Source organism: Polyergus mexicanus, unplaced genomic scaffold (genome assembly GCF_030449975.1).
Source record: "Polyergus mexicanus isolate NDT 795.1 unplaced genomic scaffold, iyPolMexi1.0 SCAF_11, whole genome shotgun sequence".
In the NCBI taxonomy this organism is placed as follows: domain Eukaryota; kingdom Metazoa; phylum Arthropoda; class Insecta; order Hymenoptera; family Formicidae; genus Polyergus; species Polyergus mexicanus.
In genome coordinates, this window is record NW_027223331.1 from 2,687,043 (window position 1) to 2,705,799 (window position 18,757).

Below are 18,757 nucleotides of genomic sequence, written 5' to 3' on the forward strand. Positions count from 1 at the left end.
CGACAAGGTACGATATCCGGCTGCAATGTTTCGGGATTGATATCCACTCGCAAAGATATCGCGATATATATCGCGTGTGTGTGTGTGTGTGTGTGTGTGTGTGTGTGTGTGTGTGTGTGTGTGTGTGTGTGTGTATACTAACGTAAAATATATTACACTTATATACAGCGAATAATCTCTCTCCCACGGAGATAAATATAAAATATGTCTATAAATGAATAAAGTTGTTTAAAATATCTACAAGTGTAATTTGAGAATTTATAACTTTAATATCTCTCTTTGGCATTCTCTCTCTGCGAACTTTTCCTCATCAAGTAAGATTATATTATATATGTAATATATTTTACATGTTTCTTCCTATATTTTTCATACTATTATATATTTGTGTGATCCTGGGTGGATATAATGAAACTAATTGCACAATCGATCTTCTCAAAACGTGCACCACATTAATAGAGTCTCTTTTAACACACGTTCGATCCAATTTCCACGATTATTGATTCGACGATCCTTCGTTAAGCGAAAAATCCGTCGTACTATCTAAATCGGCGCATAGAATTCAATTTTCCCGAATTGTACAGACTTTCGTAACCTGGCGCGTACGTGACTTTCACGCTGCTTGTTAGGAAATAAAAAGTTTGTACGGGGTAGATGCGGAGCGGCACGAGAGGCCATTGGAGAATTTGAACGCGGCTGTAGTAAGAAGAGGGATGGGAAAAGTGGAAAGGTAACAGAAATATAGACATTGCGAAAAGCGAAAGAGAGAGGAAGAGGGAGAGAGAAGCGAGGACGAAAACGCGTTTTGCAGTTTTGCAGCAAGAACGTACAAGAGCAATGAAAATCGCTCGAGTATCGTCTTATATCGAGGGGGGAAAATAATAGCCGTCGATATATCTGATGCACGTTATTCTCTTCTTTTTTTTTCTCTCTCGTTAAGGAGAAGAAAGATCCACTCCGAGAGGATTAGTCAAAGCGCTCGTAGATCAAAGGAAGCGCGTGCGGCGAACCCGGGACAACGTGCGGAATTAAACCAAGCGTCGCGTCGTCTTAAGAGCACGACAAACATCGTCGTACATTTTCCGACTTCACGTCCCACGAGTAAAATAACATCGCGCACTTTGGATGCGGCACAATGCGACCGCCCGAATTTGCCGCGCATAGAGCAGAAAGCGTCTCCTTGCTGTACTTGCATCCATAATTAGTTAAGTTTATCTCCTCCGGCTCTCTCTCTCTCTCTCTCTCTCTCTCTCTCGTAGCTACAAATTTGACCATCTTCAACATAGGAGAAACCTAGCCCTTTAATGCCTTATCGTTTAATAGATATTATCGCCTTCTTCTCGCAATCCGACTTTAAACGAGCATTGTCTCGCCGATATCGAACACCGATGGATATCGATCGCGTCCGCGCGATCATTAATTTAATAACGAGATTCCAATATCAGTCGTGGTGCCTCTAATTGAGACTCGGGAATATTTACGTCGCCCGCTATCAATCCCCTTTCCGCCGATCACTGAAATTGCGGCATAACATCATGCGTGCCGAACGTTAGAATAGAATATAGAATAATGCTGAATATGTCGAAATTAAATTAACGACGCGTCTCCTATATGCGGGATACACGTATGTGTCCATCGCGGAATGCGATTCGCATGCGACGGTATACAAGCGACCAACTATGAATACGCATCCGTGCACATCCGCACGTGCTGTCGCGGTGCAGAAGGATATAGCATGTGCTGACAACTAAATGGCCGAGAATATCGTACAGAATTTCCTAAAGATAAGGGAAAAACGTTTCAGATTTCGTGCAAAGTTCTTAATTTATTGAATCTTTTGGACGCGCTATATGTGTTTTTATCGACACAATATGATTGTTAGAATTTTATAATTGTAAGAAAAAATTTTTTACGCCTCAAACCGCCATTAATATACGACATTTTTCATTCAGAGAATTTTTTTTTATATAAATATTAAAGTTGTTAAAATATTTTCCAGGAAAAGAAGAGAAAAAATTTATCAAATTAAATTCATTTCCAAGAAATTAAATGTTATAAACATTAATTTTATTTTATTAAATGTTAAGAAATTAAAAAACACATAGAAAAAATTATTGGAATTTACTGTTGTTAATATCATTATTATTTATTGCACACTTAAACGAGCTTATCCTTTGATATATCTATAATATAATGTCACCGCGTTTTCTCTTTCCTCCCGACCGCAGAAGTGCCATGGAATAGCGTTAAAATCGCAAAACCCTCTACTCTTGGCGGCCTTCCGAATGTTTTTATTGGTGGATTAGCTGTTTCGCATTGTTTACTACCGCGCCTTTCCACCGTCTTTCATTCGCCTGTGTCCGAATTTTGGCACACGCGGTGGACTCTTGTTTGCGCTCCGTCGGCATTACCCTACTTCTTTTACCCCGATTTAGTCCTCAAATATCCTCGCGGCAAGGACAAACGTAAAATGGGTCATCGGATTAAAATCCATCCGCTTGCCAAATTTGCCATAAATAAGTTAAACGAATATTGCGATGGACGGTGGCCGGATTGTTGAGGTGCCAAGTAGCGCGGTCCGAGTTTTCGCAAACTTCCAGCAATCTTTTTATATATACTATTCGACAGAATTTTACGGTCTAACTTACACATACACACAAATCCGTGTGCACTCTCTTTCTCTCTTCCTTTTTCTCTTTCTATCGCGCAACTTCGTTTAATTAAATCTTAACCGAGCGCATTCCGTTTAACTTAACGCCGGTGCTTCAGCTTTTACGAATTCAGTTCTAAAAAATCGTTCATTCCTCGTGGTTTATAAAATTGGATGGCCGCGGTCATAAATTCCGCAAAAAATTATAATAGTAAAAAATTGAAAATATTTAAAAAAGAATATGATATTTTTTTGAAGATATTACGTTTTTCGATGTTAACATGAAGGCGGCATCTCTTTTTATATTTGTAACAAGTAAATTGGATTTATTTTATACAAAGGACAAGTTATGTCAGCGTAGCTTTTACAGTGGAGCATATTACGCACGTGATATCTAAAGATAAAAATTCGGGAAAGATATCAGCACAAAATAGATGAAAATAAAGTGATCATTATAGAATATACAATTTTATTCGATATAAAAATTAATCAAAGTAATCCGTCGAAAAGCTGAATGAAAAAAAATTTTAATGTCAGTAGTTAAAAATAGAATATTATTATATAATAATATTAATATAATAATAAAAACAATAAAGAAGGCAGCTGACGTTTTAAACATTTACATTTTATAATTAGATCGATATTTTATTATTAATTTAATTAAAATAATTTTAATTCACAATTTTAGAACAAATTAAACGATTACAAATTTAAAATTTTACAAATAAATTACAAGTCCGGAGATATATATATTTTTGATATAAATTACGCATTGATAATCACGTCGAAGTACATTTTGCAGCGCTCGTAATTTGCGTTACTTTATCTTCATTTTGCTAAATGCGATCCAATCGATATAGAAAACAATATATTCGCGCAATATGCTTGCGGCAAGAGCATTATATGAGCCGCTAAATAAATATTCGCACTAATTCACGCCGAAACTGAGTTTCCGATCGTAATTCGATAAATTAGAGTGCAAATTTTACGATACTACATTCATATAATTATTTATATAACTGCGAATATAACTTGAATATAACTTGATGTATATCTCTCTCTAATTTTGATAAATAATTATAATAGTAATACGTAAATCTGTGTAGTTAAAATTTTAGTATTGTTACATTCTTACTACGTTAATTAAAATTTTATTATTGTTACTTTTTCTATTGTTATTTTATCATTTTTAATTAACGATTTTAGTTAGCGAGAAAAAAGTAAAAATTTCAGTATGCACGGTAGAGCTTAAAATAATGCTATTAAGTAAATCGCTTAGTGTTTTAATAATATTTAGAGTATTAAATACAAGACACAGAAAAACTTATCATATATGGTTTTTAATAGAAGCTTCGTGTAAAATTCTCATAACTTTAGATAGCCTTTTTTTATATCGTATAAAAAATGTATTGTATTGTATTTTCCAATTTTGTTGCAAATTCTTTGTTACCAAACGCGCAGCCGGTTACCCATCGTGCTATCATTATTTTGCAACTATTTAACACTTAACGCAACGTACAGTCTATAAAAACGAAATTCACCGCACTCATAACTTTTGCACCTTTACGGCGTACAGATAATTCGTTCGCGAAATCAGAGCCGTCCTGACGCGCGTTACAATTGCACACTGGTCGGCCTTTTATTATCTCCCTTCATGTGCCCGCATCTCCAAAACTGCGATTCCATCTCGGAATTGCTTTCGCGCAGTCGGTTATCGCATTGATGGCATTTTTGCTGTAACAATCCATTTTAAAAAGGATTCGTTTTGCTGTTTGTTCCTCCACGCTTTTATATTTATATCTCGCTAGAATATACAGAGATTATTACGAATTTCCAAAATATTTTTACTCTTTCTCTCTCTCCTTAATATTTATATTTAATTTTTATTTTTTTATATTGAATTTATTATTTATTTATAGGATTATATTTAGTTATTATTTCTTTATTTATAAAATTTACATATATACACACACATATATATATATATATATATATATATATATATATATATATATATATATGTCTCAGATTTGGGACACTCTGTATATTAAATTAAAACAATAAATTTAAAAAAATACCAGGTTACATAGATCTACTTTTAATGAAACAAATATATATGTCACATGCATGACACAATCATATGACACAATGTTTTTGACAACATTATTGCAGATCTGTGTAACCTGATTTTTTTTTATATTCTTTTGTTTCGATAAAATATATATTGGGGTGAACACGTACGGTTTCAGCGTATATAGCTACCAACAAGCTCAAAGTACATTCGTGCGACTAACAAACCTATCGTTATTTTTTACTCCTTCGTCCCATCCCAATTTTGTTAGAAACTATATCTTTTCTGATTCGCTAGCTATCATCTACTCCATCGTTTTCGATCAAGCAATCGATGTATATCTCAAACGATGATTTGACATATTTGTAATTTATATTCATGTCCATTTTTAGCGGCTATTCTAAAAGTACAATTTATATTTATTCGTTGTTTATTATCTCCAATTTCAGTAAAAAAACCAATAACTTGTGTTTAATGAAAAATGATAGATATTGACAATTATTGCAATAAGCACACAAATTCTGTACGATGTTTACGCAAAACATTATTTATCCGTAAATTGTTTTTCAGATATAATGGAAAAACGGCTGGTTGAAAGCCAATATGTATTTAAAAAAGCTAAATGTATCCTTAATTGTCGAGCGTAAAAACAAGAACTAATTTACGAATCAATTTTATTCGCTACTCATCCGAGAATATCAGCCTATACCAGCATGCACGGAAGCTTTTTCTTTTTTGAGAACGCTCTTTATTTGTCCGCGGCACGACAAAGAGTGATATCTAATTTTTGGACGCATCGTTTTTAATCGGTTTAGCTCTTGCTTTCAATAAAGAATACAGATGTACGATGAAAAACTTTTCGAAGATAAAAGCAACATTTTCTTTGTATCCGCGTAGCCGAACTGAATTGGTGAAAATTTATTTTATGCTGTAACTAGCTTTATCATAATTCAACATATCCGTAAAGCCGTTGTCAAGCGAACGGTATTGCGATGCGCATACAATCGGTTTTCAATTGTGAATAATGCTGCTGTCAAATTGCCAGATAATTTGACGAATAATTTTCGACGAAATTTCCGAAGGCCATGTCGCTTTTGACCATTGGGCACTTTCTACATTGTTTGATATTCCATCGCGCATGCTTGTTTAATCGCGAAACGTCAAAATTCACAGTTTTAATGAAAATAAAATGCGAAACGCGAGAACACAAAGAATTTGTGGAAGAGATTCGTTTATACGTACATACATATATGTATGTGTATGTGTGTGTGATGACTATTGATCTAGAATATGTTAAAATTGCAAGCGTGTCGGTCTTTTACCATGTTTCATGTTTCACATAATACTACATCTACGCTAAAGCACTTTCCCAAAGCACCCCGAGTTTGTGCAATGTTTTGGATGACCGCTTACTGAAATTGCCTTCCGTTATGCTTGCCAGTTACCTATCGCAACCTTGTCCTTCTCCTGGCTATCTTTTTTTCATTCCCTATCGTACTTGTGTTTCCTATCTCTAGCTCTCTTTTTTTTCTCTCTATTTTTTTTTCTCTCTTACCAGCTCGAAAGTCCAGGTCCTGAATATCTCGTCCGCGAGTAATGTGAATCTCTCCTCGATAACATATATTTATATCTGTATTAATAAAAAAATGACATTGTAAAAATTGTTGAAGAATTTTTTTTGCATGAACTATTTTAAGAACTCTCATATAAAGTTTTATTCCAACAGATAAATATTAGAATTCTTTAATATTCGGCAGTTTTATTATTAATATTTTGCGCGTGCGAAAATTTTGAAAAAATATTTTATGATCTATCAGGCCTAGTTGGAGTCGTAAATGAATGATTTCGCTTATCAACTTATCAATGTCTCTCGCGAAGAGTGGATACCGCGCGTTGACGGTCCGATTACTCGCGACCGTAGAAGCGAAGATTTTCCTTAAGTGATTAGAATATCCATTCTTCGCGCCATTGCCCTAAGCCGGCCTGTGACGGCTCTTAGATCCTACGGGATTTAGATAGCGCTCTCTCGGACGGCGTCGTAACGTGCCGGATTTGCAGGGACGCGGATTGCGCCCGGCCAAATTGCCCTCGTTCTACTTACTGGCGCGTAACAGGCGGTATAACGCGATTAATATATCGTTTCATAAAAGCGAGCTTGTTGAGTGGTCTGAGGAGATTACACGCGACGTAAAGCATGCTCGGCTACTTAGCCTTTGTGTATGTCGGAAACGCGACGACATAGTCCATGCATATATACACGGACATTATTATTTAATCGCGGTTATCGCGGCAAGACTATTTCGCAAAGTGTTGTTCGAGGATGTTAATCAACGAGGAAGAGAGTGGATGAATGAAATAACAGCCGTAGTGTATAAGCTTTGTGCTAACGATTTACAGGAATTTTCCACGAGCGCATGACAAAACGAGTCTCCCGGTTCGATTTTCACAAGAGTAAATATAATTAACGTTATCACACTCGCGTGATATATTCGCGATAGCCGAGCATTCGCCGAAAGTCGGGAAAGAGGATTTCTTTTTTTTCGCAAAAATAAAAAATATATATATCGCGTAAATAATATCTGTCTTCTTCGAGAATATTGCGTTCACATCGAACGCGAGAATTATGACGAACTGGCATCACCGACGTCGTAAACGACGCTGTTTATTTGGCCGTGTTTATGATCTCGCACTCGCTTTGCAATGCTAATGACAGCCGGCTGGCATTTAGTTAGATAACGTTTGGAGGCGCGCCAAGGTAACCAAGTTTCTCCAACGCCCGCGATCGCTTACTCCTATTGACAATACCCAAGCCGTGTGTGCAATGGTCGATATTCAATTCCCGGGACACTCATGCAGCCGTCCCTCAAATTCTGCCACGTTTATCAGATCTCGGATGTACAACGCGCGAAGTTGCGGTACGCAAACTACCTTTTTGCGAGATGTCATTTAGATTTTTTTCTATTGACTCCGCGGCTCTACCATTGCTTTACAGCATATCCGACAGTTGAAATAAGCCGATACGCTTCCCATGGTGTACAAACAAAAAATACGATCCAATATTCTCCGTTATTCTAAAAAAATAATTGATGGTCGATTGACACTTGACAGAAAGAAATTTTCAAGATCACAATTGTAATTTTTGTAAAAAAATGAAAATTTCGCCACACATGGTGAAGAAAATTAATTTCATTTTCAATTTGATATAATCCACCATCGAGCGTTTTGATATAATTTTATTTCAAATTTAGTTTGAGAAAAATTATGAATCGTGTATATATTAGTGTGATGATTTGACAGTTGCCGAAAAGAAATAAAATTCTTGTTACAGTATATTGAAAATTTTATAGGGAATAAAAATTTATATATATTTCTATCACAAAAAATAAAAGAGTACATTTTTATTTCTAATGTAATTCAATATAATTCAACTTTTAGCATTGATTTAATTTACAATAAATTTTTTTAAAACAAATATCTACTTTTAAAATTTAATTTTACGAGAAAATTTGCATATGTCATATATGTTACATATATTCTTTTGATATTAAACTAACATTTGTGGAAAAAAAATGTAACAATATTAATTATTGTATGTTTAAAAAAAGAATGAAATTTCTATCATGACAAAATAAAATTATTTTTCCCCTTAATATTACACAATAATGGATTTTAATTTAACTTAGCATTTTAATCTAATGTAATTTTTGAAAATAACAAACGAGCATTACGTTTTCCAAATTCATTTTTACGGAAAAGTACGTATGTATTGTATATTATATAAAATTGTCTAAAACAATTATTTTAATTTTCTTAAATTAATTGAATAACTGTTTTATTATTAAAATAATTTTGTCACCGTCGCGGCAATTGCAGGCTTGCATTTTCCGGATAAACAACATTACGAGACGTGTATGTGCATACGAGAGGGAGACGGAGAGTCTGTTTTTCGCGACAAAAACATTCCCGGCTTATACAAACGTTCCCTCGGGCGATGTTATCGAGGATCCGTTCCTCCGAATTCGTACCTTGGCACGAGGAATGTCCCAGGGCGACGCTGGGAATTGCCGTGCGGTATAACCGAGTTAGTTTCTGCTCCCTACTAGGGCATTTCAGCATTTTGCTAAGTCCTAACCGGAGCGACATTATGCCTCCAGCCGCCCGAGTAGCTTAATTGAACCGAACGAGAAATAATTGCCATGGCGAAGCTCGCGCGTTGAATATACGACATCACGCGAATGAAACGCGCTCCTCCGGATCGTTCTCGCCGAGAATGTAATCTAAATCCCGGTTGTAAAATTACAATTGCAGCCAAGAGAGACAGTGCGTTTCCAGGATTCTAATATAAATGATCGAAATTAATGATGGAATTAATTCTATCTAATGATCTGATACAATTATTATATAATGATTAATAATTTAATTATCACTTGATAGCGATAGCTATGTATCAGCTGATCGTTTCATCGTTTGATCGACATCGTGCCAGTCAGCATCCCGTCTAGACTTAATTGTACTGACAATGCAATTGACATTGCGGTTATCTCTCATCTCAGAGATCGTAGCCGTGAGATATGACGTTCGTCAATAACATAGTTCCGGTTACGTTCCGTGCGACGTTTGACGTGCAAACTCCCGTTGTTTACGACGTAATTAGCGACGTGATTAAAGCGCTTACTTTGGGTAAGCGCGAGGGATGATCGCACGTGAAAGCGCGTGCAAACGAGCTTCCCCGTTTTTATCACGACCGGAGAAACACAACGAGACACACACCCACAGCCATACGTCGAGGAGAATTGGGGGGGGGGGGGGGTGAAAGCGCTTGATTAATCGCGGGAATACGCGGGGACGCTACACGAAGACGAGATTACATCGTGGTGAGAGAGAGAGGAGGATCCGCCGACTTTCCCCTTAATTAAGCGTTCGCTGATAAGCCGCGCGCAGTTTATACGTTCAGCGGCAACGAGGCGGTCGTGAGGAACGAGATACGTGCTTCGGGAGATAAATTCCTGGAAGAAGAGGAAGAATGTTGCTGTTGAATAATTTATTTAAATAGTTCTCTTGTGCCGAATACAGACGTCAACTTCTCGGCTACGTCTCCTATACCGCAGGGAGAAGGCAAATCGATGCTTAATATCGCGTGATGCCTAAACTATAATGATATACTGTGTTACACATCTATATAGATGCCTTACAACCTGTTGATTACGGAATCGCTTACATCAAAATCTATGACGTGGGACGCGGATGAAGTGGATGATAAATTACCTAACCCAGCTTTAGAAATCAACCCATAGTAGTTAAAGATCAAATTCACCTTCCGGTTAATTAACTCTCCGCGTCGAATTTCGATTAAATTTTTATGCGAATATTATGAAAAAAATGCGATTCTTTACAATATCGCGAAATTTCAACAACATTCGCTACATATTAGATTTCATTGACGTTTAAGGGTACCGACGACACACGTAATTATAAGGTACAGCGCGCCTTATAATTTACTTCCGCCTTTAGAGAAGCGCGATAGAGGCTGGCGTAATTAGGTATTCACGTTCAGGCGGTTTACCGCTTAATCCAGCCGTGGGGTTTCTCGTACGGCCTGTGGTACTTTTTAAAGGTCCTTTATGGCCTCTTACTCGACGGCCATTCCCGTCAGGAACACACCGGGAGTTGTTCCTCGTTGTTTCACGACTTGGTCCAAGTTCGAGGCTTTAACTGGGGCAGGGACGGGTCCATTAATTTACGGCCGTACTTTGTTATCCCCGGTTCCGTAAGAACTCGCGTCTCGCGCCTTGCTAAAACGACCCACGCGAACTATATTTTCATTAATCCATTCTCGTTCGAAGAAAAAAAGACGCTATAAATTCTGTGTACGAAGTCACATTTAATAGGAGTAATATAATATTCACGAATATTACACTAATAAATTTATATTGCTCGTGTCTGAACGGACGGAAAAATGTATGTGTTTGCACGGAGCAGTTATTGAACACAGGGATATCGGAAGCTGTAAATAAAGCTTCGGGGCGTAACCGCGTATATTATCCAAGCGTAACTAAAGCCTGCACAACATTGCATCCTTGCCAAAACCATTATATGTAACTAGAATTTATCGGATCATATTGGAACTAAATCCGGGTCACGATATTTGCACGTTCTATCAAATATTGACATTCGCGTTACAATTTTATTGTCAAACACGGTTAAAAACTGTTCGATCCAGTTATATGATTTTTATCATTTTCAAGGTTGTCATAGTAACAAGATATCTTTGCACGATATCCCGATGGTATTATTTTATATATTTATATTATTGTGGTAGAAAAAAAATTCATCACTTTTATACATGCAGTTACATTTTTATCCGTCGTAACAAAAGTTTCGGCTTTTTGATTATGTGATAAAAAATTTACTTTTAGGAGGATAAAACGATCAATCCTCCACTCTTGTTCGTTTCTGTAAACTCTAATTCAATTTTATACAGTCAAGCTCGATTGATTCCGAATCGCTTGTCTGTAAAAGCGAGAAGGTTATTCTATCGTATCTGCTATCTCATCGATCTTATTTAATTTTCAAATGGATCTGCCGTGAATCTCAAATCGCTCAAGGGGATTGAAAGTAATCCTTACAAGATCAGCGCGCATTCACAACTCCCGAATTGCCTCTCTCACCCGAGCTATTTGGATGATTTGAATTCGAGAAACCGAGGATCCTAAAATGTGTCAGGAGAAATCCGCGTAATTATTTCTCGATACGATGTTCAATTCGGCATTATAAACAAATTCTTCTGAAGCAATATGAATCTACGTTATCGGAATTCCGACGTTATCTGATTACGCCCGATGTAACGGCGTAGCGAGAATTATTCAATAAATTGCGAGTTTTCCGCAGAGAGATACAAAACGCATAATCGTGTATTCGTGATACTAGAACGATATATGGAAATATGCACGGTCAAATAATTTATAAATGTAGATGCCGCGCCGCGCACACGAAATACGATTATTATGAAAAATTTGTCGATCGTGCTAAAAAACAAGAAGCCATTTTGAACGGCTCAATTTTCGATATTATTTATTTATGTATAATACTCGATTTGAAATATACAAGAGATAAATAAAGAAGCATTTTAATTTTCCATATATTAGAGATTTATGTAATATCTATTACAATGTTACAGTGATAATTCTTGATCAACTTATGAGTAATGCGCAAATAGTGTATCTTATATATGTAACAAAATTGATTTGATAATAGTCAGCAGCGCATGAATTTGTAATATTGTCCGTAATAATTATATAAAAAAAAGCATTAAAGGAAAATAAAATTGACAATGATATTGCTATTGATTTCAAATAAATAAATCGTTATAAATCAGTATCGATGAGACGATATTTTAATTGCGCTTTGAATATTCCTTTTTATATTATAATATATCTCGTTTCTCTTTTCTTCTCTATCTTTTTGAAATATAATACCAAATATACAGAGCGACTTTTAGTTTAAATACTATTTTTTAACTTTTTTCGAGAGGCTACATCTCGGCGAAGGTTTCATCTAGTAAAATCTTGTGACTTTCGTAAATATATAATTCATTCGCGAAACGAAGTTCCACGAGGGAGACGCTATCTTGACACGTACGCGATTGAAATATAAATGTCTAAATTTAGCGATACGGATGACTTCTTTTCTATAGCGTTGAAGAAACTGCAATCCTTCTTGCTACATAAATGCCTGCTTACCTTCTATTTTCTGTAAAGTTTCATGCAATTTTCTCATCCCTTTTTTGAAGATAAATATTCCCTTTCATGCAATAGGCAAATAACTAAACAACATATTTTATGATAAAACCTAAAAAGCGCCGAATTTTTTTGTTTTATTAAAAATATTTCCTTAATGATACAGAATCGAAAAATTGTTTGTTTTTGAAACAATAAAATCTATTCGAGAGATATAATTACAGGATTTCAAAACTTAATTTTTCTTTTTACAATTTAATTTATTTATTTTAGATTATACATATTATTATCGATTTATAAAAGTAAACTTTTACGCGATTGCCATAAATTATAAAGCCATAGCAGCAAACCGTTTTATCCTTATACTCCTCTTACGCGATGTTCCATCTTAAATTTTGAGTCAAAAAAAAAAAAAAAATGTTGCCACGCGCTTACGTAGAAGGTGGGAAAGAAAATTGAGCGATTTTCTGTAGAGTTGTGACTTTTTTACGACACCGACGAGAGAGCTCAACCTGTCGGCGCAAGCGAGCGACATTGTCGAGGAAAAGTGTCGAGTCACGAGTATATACGAGCTGTTTATTAACTGCTAGTTTAACCAGATTTATACTAGCAGATGGAGAAAATCCCTGATTTCTTATTAGAATCATTTTACGCGAGAGCAAGCTTTGTTTCGTGCCAAATTCTATTTTCGGAGCATATTTAGCTAGAGTGCACTTTCATTACGAGGATAAGTACGTAAATCACAGATGAAAAGAAAGAGAGAGAGAGAGAGAGAGGGAAAGAGAACTAAGTATATAGTATAAACACTCTTCGAAGATACACATATGCGTGCATAGAGTCATCATGGTTATTGATCACTTGTAAAATGTAGCGCGTAGCGTTTTCCCTCGTTTTACGATAACTTTATTGTAGAGCAACCAAGTTAAACTGCGAATAATTTGCTAATGGAATTGTTTTGCATAGCTACCCATTGGTGCGAATCTATTGAATCGTAACATGATAAAAAAATATATATTGTATAAAATACATACACGGTGTACAATAATTAATTACATTTTCCAACTTATTCGTTAATTAAATCTCGGTAATGTCTCTGAAAAGAAAAAAAATTGTTTTAATATATCTTATTACTCTCTCTCTTCCTCTAAAAAAATAACGTTTATTATAAAATTGTACTAAAAAATTATATTATTAACATTTTTTTAATAATATAATTTTTATTTTACTAAAAAATTTTATTAATATATAAGATGCATACTATAACTTTAATTACTTGAAATAAATGATTCCTATATCTATATTTTTAGATGTACATTTTAGATTCTATATACTTAAATTTATTATCTTCATGAAAAAAATAAATTTTAAATAACGTCTTATTTAAACACAAAGCTATTTAAATAATTCTTTTCAATAATAAGAATGATTTGAAAATTATCCACTATTAGATATAAGGAATCATCTATTAGCCAATGCACCTTGTATATGTATAAGACAAGGATGTATCAAGAAAATTCGTAAAGGTAGAACACACAGTTAGGATAGCTTCTCATATTCTGCTCGTATGGGCAGAATATACGCGACATGACACGAGACTCGCGAAAAGGATACAGTGATATAAGTCGTGGCCGTCGTCGCCGCGTCACGTTTTCAACCATAAAAGGGGATTTTCTCGGGGACAAAAGAGGAGAGTATTTTCCTCGTAATAACAATTTACAATTACCTCGATGATATATCCGACTTTTTCCCACGTTGCTACGCGCTGTGACGTTTTTCCTCGTTGACAATCGCCACACTCTTGGATTTGAGTCACGTCCGACAATCCGTGGTAACTTTCGCTTTGGCTCTAATTAGACCCGTCACGGAAAGCGAAACTACCGGCTAGGACGATGGAGAATATCGCTAAATTTCCCGATTGTTTGTACCGGCCGTCTTCGCACCTGAATTCTAATCTCGCAATAAAAATAATTGAGCCACAAGAATTTTACGGCACGTTATTTATTATAACGGATATTCACTAGAGATTGTATCTTTGACAGAAGTACAATACATATACACACAGGATGGAAATCCAAAATCTTTCTAAGGAGTTCATTAATTATTTGTCATACATTTAATATTTAACAAATAATAATTGATAGAGCAGAATAAATATTGATAGGAAAAAATTCACTCAGACTTTGCTCTTTCATTTTTATTAGGATGATTGCATAGATTTTATAATAGTCATCCTTTTTTATTTTTCAATCGCATGCGAAAGATCTCATCTCCTTTAATCCTCTCTCATTATTCGTTGTAATAATGAAAACGGTCAATATCACAATGCGAATATCGCTCGAATGACAAGAATTTAATCGAGGATAAAACATACACAGCGCGCGTTTCCCCGCACGTAGAAAATGAAAAAGATCGTCGCCGCCATAATATTTCAAATGTACTTAGAAATCGCGACGTCTTCTTCTCTCTTTTTGATCTTTTGCCAACAGATTACAATCTTCCATTGGCGTAGGATCAACTTCGATGCGAATGCGGAAAAAAGCATTGTCGCGCTTGCTAAAAATATTTGCACAAATAGATAATATCAATTTCGGCGGCAAACAGCTGCATGACATTTTCGAGGAGCGATTTAATTTTTTAGGTGACATACAATACGCGCGACATATATGTATATAACAATATTTATTTTATTAATTTATTGTAAAGCACGCTCAAACGTGCGTAAAACGATATTTATTATTCGCGGTCTGCAAAATGTCATGACATTTTACAATTACATTCATTTATGCAACAGCATAATGTACATTTTATGAATATTTTACAGAGAGAGAGCAACGGTATATATAATATATTTAAAACATGCCATGTTGTGCTAATTCAGTACAATGTCGCTTTTCATACGTTAATTTCACACTTTGTGGTTACGTGCAAACGAAAAATCTGGTTAGAGCCCGGCTACATTTGCGAAAAATATCAAGCTACGTAGAAGAATGTAGTCGCGCGAAGTAATACGGCACAACTCTATAGCCTGTTGGAATTTGGAGTCTTATGCATTACGTAGATAAAGTTTTAAGTCGCTTAAAAATCGAAAACAATTTGTAATAATCTCATTAATAGTTTTGCGCCAGAAGAACAAAGTCTCGCGAGAGAGTGCTACATTAAAATATTTCTTATATATTCGTTCAATGGGCGAAGCGTGGAAACTTCGCGCTACAATCGGAATGAGAAATCGTGAATTCTCTCTTGGCTGCTGCAAAACGAGGTAATCAAACTTTAGGTTGCATTTACTCTCTGCGCTCCATTTTATTTTCCATTTCTATGCATTCGTCTATTTATTTCTTGCGTTATTCCGTGAGAAACGAAACGCTATGGAGGAGTTCTCGAATGTATTTTCATATTTGCCAAGCGTATTTATACAAGTCCCATTCAGATATGTTCTTGCTACATCTTGGTTTTATAACGGTACGAAAAAGATTGAATGCGCTTTTGCTTTGTCTTGCCGATTTATCTTTTATCTCGGAAATTTCAAAACGTGAGTTGTCGCATCAACAAGGCCAGGTGATATGATTTTTACGAAGAGCGCAAGCTCGTAAAGCTTTTTTTTATATCCGACATTATTTGATGTTTAGATTTTGTTGACGAGACACGTCTCGCTTTATATAGTGCGAATATATTGACGTTTACGCGCGTGCTTCACGTTACACGTCATAACTTTACCGCTTATATAACTCCTGCTCTTCAATACTTAACTACGGTTTCCTTCCGATTCGCGTACTTCTTTCGTGTCGTCATCTCAGATGATGAAAGGAATAGAACGTCTCACATTCACCTTCTTCCGCACACTGCACGCCCTTATTAAAATTTCGAATGAAATGTTTTATAATGCATTTATAAAATTATTTTTTAAATATATGTCAAACATATAGCAGTTTTTAGAAATTATTATTATAATGGTAGAAATTTGTTTTATTTTATTTAGTGCACTTATTAATTTTTCATGATTCGCATTAATCTCTCTTTTAATCAAATCTGATTACATTAATATATTGCGGGAATATCAACTTTTACGTAACGCTATAATAAGTAGTGCACGCGTATCTTAATAATTTTACATATGCAATTATTTTTCTGTTTTTAGAGATGAAAAAATTTACATTTCATATCTAGACAGTCTAAGAAATAAATATAATAATTTCTTTATAAGTATATAATTTTTTTAATATAATAAAAATTTTGTTGCGTAAAAATATGAGAATTTAAAATATTACATAATGTATAATGAACATATTCTACATTGCACCTTTTACACATCGCAAACACTGGAAAGCGTTTGAGTTAGAGCTTAAATCAGTATTTTATACATGAGATATTATAAAATTCGCGTAGTTTTCAAAATACCAAAATATTTACGATAATTTGCACACAATAAATTTTCTACATCGCAGGAATTAAGTAGTTTTTACTTTCACTCATCATCGTTATTCATTATTTGCATCCACTTTTGGCTTTTTCGCGGTATAAAATGGAAGAGTCGGAGGTTAAAAAGTTTCTTAAACGAAACCATCGATGCGGAAAATTCAACTTTGAAGATCTCTCTTAAATTTATGCGTTCCACGATCCTCGTTGAAAGACGGAGGCTACAGAGATGCCTCCGCTTCATCTCTCTTTCTCTCCACCGTTGTCCCCCCCCCCCCCCGTCAATCTCTTAATATCGTCCAACATCGATAGGCCCGTAGATTTCGGTGACATTTTAAACAAAAACGACGAAAAGCTACCGGCCGCCCTTCTGTCGCCGAACCCTCGGCACGGGATATCCGTGAAGGAGAAGCTTTATAACAACTTTGCGAGGTTCGCAGAGCTCACACGAGCGGTAACGACTTTCTAAGTGTGAAAATTTTTAAAGCTACCGGGAGAAAATTTCTGAGCCGGCGATATACCCGTTTTAGGACTTTCAGACAAATTTAGTTACACCGCGCGAATTTTGTCTCTGTGATGATCGGAAGACGACACGCCCGAGATACGCACGATGAGATTGAGAGATTACATCATGCGCGTCTGTCTTGCATTGAATTTAAATACAATTGGAGTAGTTTATATACAACGCGCAAAAGGAGAAAATCCTCTTTCGGTCTCTGACTTTTCACCTACTACTATAATGGTACGGCACTCTCAAATCTGATCTCATACATTTTTTATGATTACCGGTATCAGAATAAATTCGTATTTCCCATTTTGTTTCGTTGGTACGTTATTATGTTATTGAATTTTATATTATGATATTTAAATCGAATTTTGTTTATTTGTAGAGGAATAAAACAAGTGAAACCGTTTTAAAATATTATACGTTTTCAGCAAATTCTTTGTTACTTCAAGTTGAATTTTCCGAATAAAACCTGCGCGCGGGATGCTCATGCATGGAACATAGAGTGCGCTCTCACAAACGAATCCGCAAACGGTTTTTGTTGCAGGTCGAGATGAAAGGGATCTCTGGACCAATTGAATTTAAAGAAGGACGCAGAATACAGTTTAAATTGGATCTACTGAAACTGAAACAACACTCGCTCGTCAAGGTACGTCGTGACCTATCGAGCAAAATAGGAAGCGCGCATCGGTAGACCAACGTAAATACGTATAACACGTAGATGGGATATATATAAAATTATATATGCGAAACTAGGTCGGCGAATGGCGTCCCGGCGCCGGCGTCAACGTCACAGATACCGCGGCCTTCTTCGAGCCTGGCATCGGGAACGTAACTCTGATCGTGATCACTATACTGGTGAGTTGCACATTATAAGGATAGCTTTGTTACATGCTTACCGTGTAAAAATGCCATTATTAGGAGAGAAAATATATTCTCTCCACGAGAGAAAGATTTTTACACATTTTTATATAAATCTGCACACGTGTCTGTCGTGCTGAAAGATTATTTCAATACAGTTAAAGTAGCTATATTTAAATACAGAAAAAAAATAAATACACTGAATCAATAACAATTAGCAACCTTAATTTTTCTCGAAATTATAGCAAAATTTATTGAACAGAGATTATATCATGTATAAAAAAGTTATATAATATAATAATGATTAGTTATTTATAAAATAGATATAAATATAATTTTGTATATATATTATATATATATTATATACACACATATAATATATATTTTATATATAATTATATTATATATATATTTAATTATATAAAATATATATATAGAAAATATTATATAGAAAATTAAATATATATATATATATATATAAGACAAAACATGAAATATCATCACTAAATACAAATAATATAAAA

At 35.1% G+C, this 18,757-nt stretch overlaps 1 protein-coding gene across 7 annotated transcripts in view; it reads left to right on the top strand.

Moving 5' to 3' along the window:
* Positions 1-18,757, top strand: part of LOC138937544 (glutamate receptor ionotropic, kainate 2) — a 141,464-nt gene that overhangs the window by 100,271 nt on the left and 22,436 nt on the right. For all 7 annotated transcript variants that reach the window (XR_011447529.1, XR_011447530.1, XM_070303914.1 and 4 more), the window contains 2 exons: positions 17,920-18,021; positions 18,129-18,230. Coding sequence is in view for 5 of the 7 variants with exons in the window: in XM_070303914.1 (XP_070160015.1) it covers positions 17,920-18,021; positions 18,129-18,230 (204 nt within the window). In the remaining 2 variants the exon portion in view is untranslated. The remainder of the gene's footprint in view (positions 1-17,919; positions 18,022-18,128; positions 18,231-18,757) is intronic.